This window comes from Cryptotermes secundus, unplaced genomic scaffold, assembly GCF_002891405.2.
Source record: "Cryptotermes secundus unplaced genomic scaffold, Csec_1.0 scaffold144, whole genome shotgun sequence".
Taxonomy (NCBI): domain Eukaryota; kingdom Metazoa; phylum Arthropoda; class Insecta; order Blattodea; family Kalotermitidae; genus Cryptotermes; species Cryptotermes secundus.
In genome coordinates, this window is record NW_019740655.1 from 267,626 (window position 1) to 274,097 (window position 6,472).

Consider the following 6,472-nt stretch of genomic DNA (forward strand, 5'->3'; position numbering starts at 1 on the left):
AACTTCTATCGCACACAGCGTCACACGCAGGAAATAGTACCTTTCGATACGTAAGCACACGGACTATGAGTGTACGCTCATATTAGTATATCTTTTTCTGTGACTTCAGAGCGCCCGATGAGTTCTCACCTCTGGCGACTGTGAGACCTAGTACGTCCGCGACTGGCCTTGAGACGCAGGGAAACAAACATGCCCTCTTTACCTTCCGGCTTCAGTACGGTCAGTATACCAAACGGGCTTAATATTAAATTTGGTCAAATAATTTAGGACTTCTCTGGGAAAAGCTGCAATAAGGAATATTTTCTATTGGTCCTCTTATTTCCCCGGCCAACAAATTCTTCTATATTCACTTATTACCTCAAATATTAAGTTAATAACCCCAAGTATCAATACGGCATCACTCAAAAGTCGATCAAGCAGTCTTCCAAGTCAGAATTTATGCCCCCTTAATCCAACAAAACTGAAACGACGTCAGGAAACGGTAAGCATAATATGTGGTGTCATTATTTCCCATAACTGGCAATGACCAGATTAACAAGATTGGTAGAACCTCCGTCACAACACCTTGAATTTGAATCTCAATTAAAAACGTTGCGCCCATGATGATTTCACAAATAAGTTCATATGCATAGGGTACTGAACTTGTATATAAAGAAATGAGGGCAGTGTATTTACAGCATTCGTAATGTCAAATTCAAACAAAAACAACGAGCCATTTTATTTTCATTTCTTTATGATTTTTAAAAGCCCATATAAAGTCCCTTTTATATAGATTTTTTGCATAATATTTATTGATGTCCTTGCGACGAGCCGATCACCCGCCCGGGAGTCCTACCGAATGTGTACGATCTAGAAAAACCGAAGTGAACGGAGAAGTTCATGGAGGTAGGCCTAGGCCCACTGGGGCTGTAGTGCCAAGGGAAAAAAAATACTGATGTTCCTATCCACTCTTTTACCATGTATTAGACTACATTATAGCCTGACACATGGTCTGTTTTTAATCAATTAATATTAAAATGGATCTTAGAGAGATAGGGTGGGATGGTATTGATTGGATTGATCTGGCTCAGGATAGGGACCAGTCGAGGGCTCTTGTGAACACGGTGTTGAACCTTCGGGTTCCATAAAATGCTGGGAAGTTCTTGAGTAGCTGCAGATTTGGCTTCTCCTCAAGAAGATCTCAGCTCCATAAGTAAGTGTGTTATATAACACGTTTTATAGCTCGAGTTCTATACAGGCACATATAGCCATGGATATTGACGTGCCTATGCCCCACACAACACATTATTTCTAATTACTCTGAATAACAACAAAACCATTATGAGAGTTAAGGGGTGACAACATCTCCTTCCCTCTTGTTCCTATCTTCCTCAGTCCACATGGTCCCAATCTAGTCTCATTATCACAGATAAGAGTCTGTTTCTCAAATAAACCCCAGCTTACAGTATTATATTGAATCTAAAGGTTAAATCTTGTCCAATAATTCACATCATTTTTGTATATGAATTCAAAATTTACTTTGTGCTTGGCTTACTATAGTTAAGTCCATAAAATCCAATAATATCACATTCTTTTATGAAACCCTTGCATATGAACATGTAAATTTCTCATACAATTAATAATAAAATATTGTATCTTAGTGTCACATTGTGTGTGAAGTATTTATTGTATGTTCCATCTATACAATTCACGTATAAATTGAATACATTTATACATTTTTCACTCTACAACATGTTTCAGCCCTTCAAGCCATCATCCTGTCTGCTATTATTACCCTACACTGGCCAAGGTTTTCATTTTTTTTTAAACAGTTTTTAGGGGGATGGTTGTATGTGCCATTTACAGTATTAATTCCAAACATAATTCATATGCAGGCTTAAATATCAGGTTACAATTAATTTAAAATTAATTTCAATTAAATTAAAACAAAATAATGTAATGGAAATATGACTATTATTTTCATAAATTAAAATTTTAAATTTTCTATGTTTGTGGTTTTAAAATGTCATCGGCTTCCTGCCACACACGAGCGATCTGCATTTCATATCATCACTTTTTATGCTAGCATGTTTTCCTGTTACTAAAGTTTTGGCAGCTGTTATTTCAGTCTGTTCACCATGTGCTGGTTTTGAATGTGTGTGCACTATTCTGTGTGTAGTGGAACGAGATGCTCACTTGTGCGTTACTTGTTTCCTGTCATTCATTCATCAGTAATCTGTCAGATGACAGATCCACAGTCTCTTCCAAAACAGTTCCTCCACTTAATGCGATCTAGAGCTTTCTCCTTCAAATGAGAATATCCTCTTCTGTCCCCAAGGTCATCCAGCATCTTCTTACATCTTCTTCCTCGTCTTCTGGCTCCTCTATCTTTCCTTCAATAACTTCTTTCAGAAGGCAGTTACTGCGTAAGATATGACCAATCCAATTAGCCTTCCCTTTTCTTATTTCATGTAGGATATTCCTCTGCTCACGGACTTTAAATAACACTTCTTCATTTCTCACATAATCGGTCCAACTGATCTTCTCCATCCTTCTCCAACACCACATTTTGAAGCTTTCCAGGTGTTTCTGATCTACTGCCCTAAATGTCCAAGTTTCAGCCCCATACAAAATCATGCTCCAAATGTAGCATTTCACAAGTTTCTTTCCCAAATTTAAGTCCAATTTGCTGGTAAAAATATTATTCTTCTTGCTAAATGCAGCTTTTGCCATGGCAATCCTAGATTTAATTTCACAAGTACACCAATTGAAATATAAAAAAAATTTAAATATACAAACTGTTATTTCAGTCTGTTCACCATGTGCTGGTTTTGAATGTGTGTGCACTATTCTGTGTGTAGTGGAGCGAGATGCTCACTTGTGTTACTTGTTTCCTTATATAGTATAACTGAAATATAAAAAATGTAAATATACAAACTGAAATGAAAAAAATTTTGTTCATTATGTGTGTTTTGTGGTGGTAGTTTTCTAACCTTGTGCTGATGGTGATGTGCCTACGATGAGTGAGTGTGTGGGCGTGACAGCATGAATGATTAGGTTTACATTATGCTTGTGTGTGACAGGAAGCCAATGACATTTGAAAGCTACCAACAAGGAGAAAATTTTAATTGCTAACAATAACCAATATCTATTCATTTCATTATTTTCTTTTAATTTAAATTAAATCAATTTTAACCTAATACTGAGGCTTTCATACAAATTACAATCAACATTAATACCGTAAAAGGCACATATAACCTTCCCCATAAAAACTGTAAAAAAAATTGTGAACATTTGCCAGTGTAGGGAAATAATAGCAGAAAGGATGAGATTTAGTGTAATATCACTTACGTGACAATGACCTGAATGGACAAAACATGTCGTTGAGTGAAAAATGTATATATTTATTTGATCTGTATATGAATTGTGTGGATGGATCATACAATAAATTAATAGTCAAAGGTTTGTTCTTTTTCTGGCATCTCAAATATGAGTGTTTATACTTCAACTGAAGATCATAATACACAGAGAAATACTGGCTATTGGGAGAATAAAGAAGCAAAAACTCCCTCACCAGTCCTAATAAGCTGTCTGTTTGCCTACATGTATATAAAGTGATGACGTGAATCAGAGATTAATCTCCCTTCCTCCGCTGGCAGTTTCAAAATATTTTCAAGTCCCTGAACACAGATATAAAACATTCTCGTAGCCTTATGTGTAACATACTGTGTTTTCTTGGGGTTTCTTATGTGAAAACTTCAGTTGTACCATACATATACTTTTGTATTTATGTGACACATTCAACATCCTACAGTCATTTTGACTAACTTTCAATCCAGGGAATGTAATGTAATTAATCTTGAATATATAGTTAACTTCAACAGACCATTCAATAAATGACAAGTTACCCCCCATCCCAACTGCTCACTGATATTTTAACATTCTAAAGGATTCAATGAATACTCATTTTAAAAACATGCACACAATAATATGGGTAGGCCTTTTTTCAAATTTGTTCTAGCAACTGACAAATGCACCATTTTCTGTAGGATGTATAATATACACACACCAAAAGTAAAAGTAATGTGAAGAGAGCACTTATTAGTCCCTTGGAACATTAAATTACTATTAAAGGTACGTGGCTTTTAATTCCTATTTTATGAATGAATCCAGTGTATGGCTACTCACTTTCTTTCACACCCTACAAAATCTAAACAGATTTCTTAACTAACAATCAAAAACAATCAAAATGTTTCAGAATTGGAAACAAAGTACAATGTGAAAGAAAATCTGTCATCATTGTACAATAAATTAATTTGAAGTATTTAATAGTGTCACTTATCCATTATGCAGATTCAGAGACACAGCCAGTTAATTCCTGACATAATTACTGTCAATGTAACAGGATGAAGAAAGCAGTCTTCTGGGATTTGGCACCGTGTATATGTGGTGTTAACCGACGTTTCGGAGGAACGTACCGCCTCCATCTTCAGGGTAGAAGAAAAAATATAAGAAATCTGCAAAGTGAAGAGACCGTGAGAACCGGTAAAAGCAGATGGAGGCGATACGTTCCTCCGAAACGTCGGTTAACACCACATATACACGGTGCCAAATCCCAGAAGACTGCTTTCTTCATAGTCACCGCCGTGAAAGCCTCAAATCTTACATAATGTAACAGGATGTTAAAATCTATTACTGCTTAACAAGTACGCATCTATTTACATGCACTAATAAAATGAAAAAAATTTCCTAAAAAGGACCATGATGACAAACATTACTAATTTTTTATTTATTGTTTCTTTACATTCATTTTCTGCATCATGTTGTGTTTAATGTGCACCAACAAATCTGAACGAAAGTTACATTACATGATAACTCACAATCTTCTGAGATTATGTGAGCAGCAATAATTGCACTATGAATACAATTACGAATATCAGGTTACTCTTTGCATAAAAGTCACGACAGAGCGAGAAAACTAGTTTTTACGCATTCTATACGCACACAGATATCCTTCGGCTTTTAAGAAATCATCTAACTTGTGTTATCTACTTAACGCAGGATGATAATTGCTCACTGAATCAAAGACAAACGTTTCAATGACATACCTACATGATACACAACATACATTTGAGCATGTGCTGTTTGTGTCAATCTCGGTATAAGCTACGTTCGTATGACAGGCGCTTCTGATTATCCGTATTTCACTGAGATGATTCACTGTTTGCAACCATGATTCCATTATTTTAATGCAATATTTATTTCCTACAGAAGATAAATAATCGCTGCTGATGCTATTTGACAATGCAAAATCCAAATAAGACAACAGTTTCAGCTGAAATTTTTGGTACTACAGAGCTAAAAATTACTTTAATAAAGCAACTATGAAATCAAATACAAACAGCATTATAAATTATGTGAACATTTTTACTACAAAACGGTAAATTACAATAATTTACATACCCGCTCCAGCCCGTCCCTGGCGGCCGCCATGGCCTCCGCATCGCTAGCTAAATCAACAATTCCGCTGCCACCTATAAGAAAGTTATTCAACTACTTTAGCAATATAATTACAGGTACCTGTAGTAGATGGTAGCATATTCGCAAAAATTAAGTCGCGGGAGACAACAGTAATAGAATAAGATTATACGAATGCAAAACAGAAGGCGGAATGGGCATCGTGTAGTCCTTTTTTTTTTTGTATTTACAATTATTTTTCACTGCAAAAATGTAAGGTTGGATTTAGTGCATTTAGGGACAGACGACTGAGAGAGAGGAGTTCCTGTTTACAGCAAATAAACATTAAAATTGCATGTATGGATACATAAAATGAAGGCAGAGAATTGTCTCAAGGAAAAGTGTTAGCATGATATTCGTAGAGTTTTATAAATTTATTGTAAGCCACAAAAAGTCGCAGTGCTCATAGGCCATCAGTTGAAAATACTTGGAGATAAACTTTAACTGTAAACATTTTCAGATTTGAAGATGACTGTTGTAGTCGGAAAGTTAATTAATTAAAAAGAATTGTCCATGTATAACAGGTGAATGGTATAGTGCATTCATTCCTTCATCTGAATACCTCCAGGTTAGAAGAACTGAACTATGGCAAGTCTGGTCAGATGAAGCTGTTCTAGACTTACTGAATATTATTTGGAAGAGCTTCAACCTTGAAAGATTTAATTAGAGACATGTCTTTAGCATTAAATAATGCAACAGAAGGACTAAAGAAAAAAAATTCTTTATGAGAAAATTAGTACATATTTTCTCTGGGCCCCACCAAACCCCTTCACAATGCATTCTGGGGGGCCATTTCCCATGGATTAAGCAGCAACTCAGCTGTTGCTTGTTGCTAAGCAACGAATGGTTCCTAATTTGTGATTGGTTACCACTCCATCCACTGGGGGTGCTGATTTCATTGTGACTTGTTCAACATCCTAGGCTTCGCCAAAAAGGATTTATTGAATTTAAAGAATAAATGAAATTAAATGAAAGT

At 35.6% G+C, this 6,472-nt stretch overlaps 1 protein-coding gene across 1 annotated transcript in view; it reads right to left on the reverse strand.

Annotated features, from left to right (window-relative positions):
* LOC111872359 (MAP kinase-interacting serine/threonine-protein kinase 1) overlaps positions 1-5,479 on the reverse strand; it is a 124,244-nt gene extending 118,765 nt beyond the window's left edge. The window contains exon 1 of the mRNA XM_023866157.2: positions 5,443-5,479. Coding sequence (XP_023721925.1) covers positions 5,443-5,472 — 30 coding nt within the window. The 5' untranslated portion in view covers positions 5,473-5,479. The remainder of the gene's footprint in view (positions 1-5,442) is intronic.
* Between the last annotated feature and the right edge of the window lie 993 nt (positions 5,480-6,472).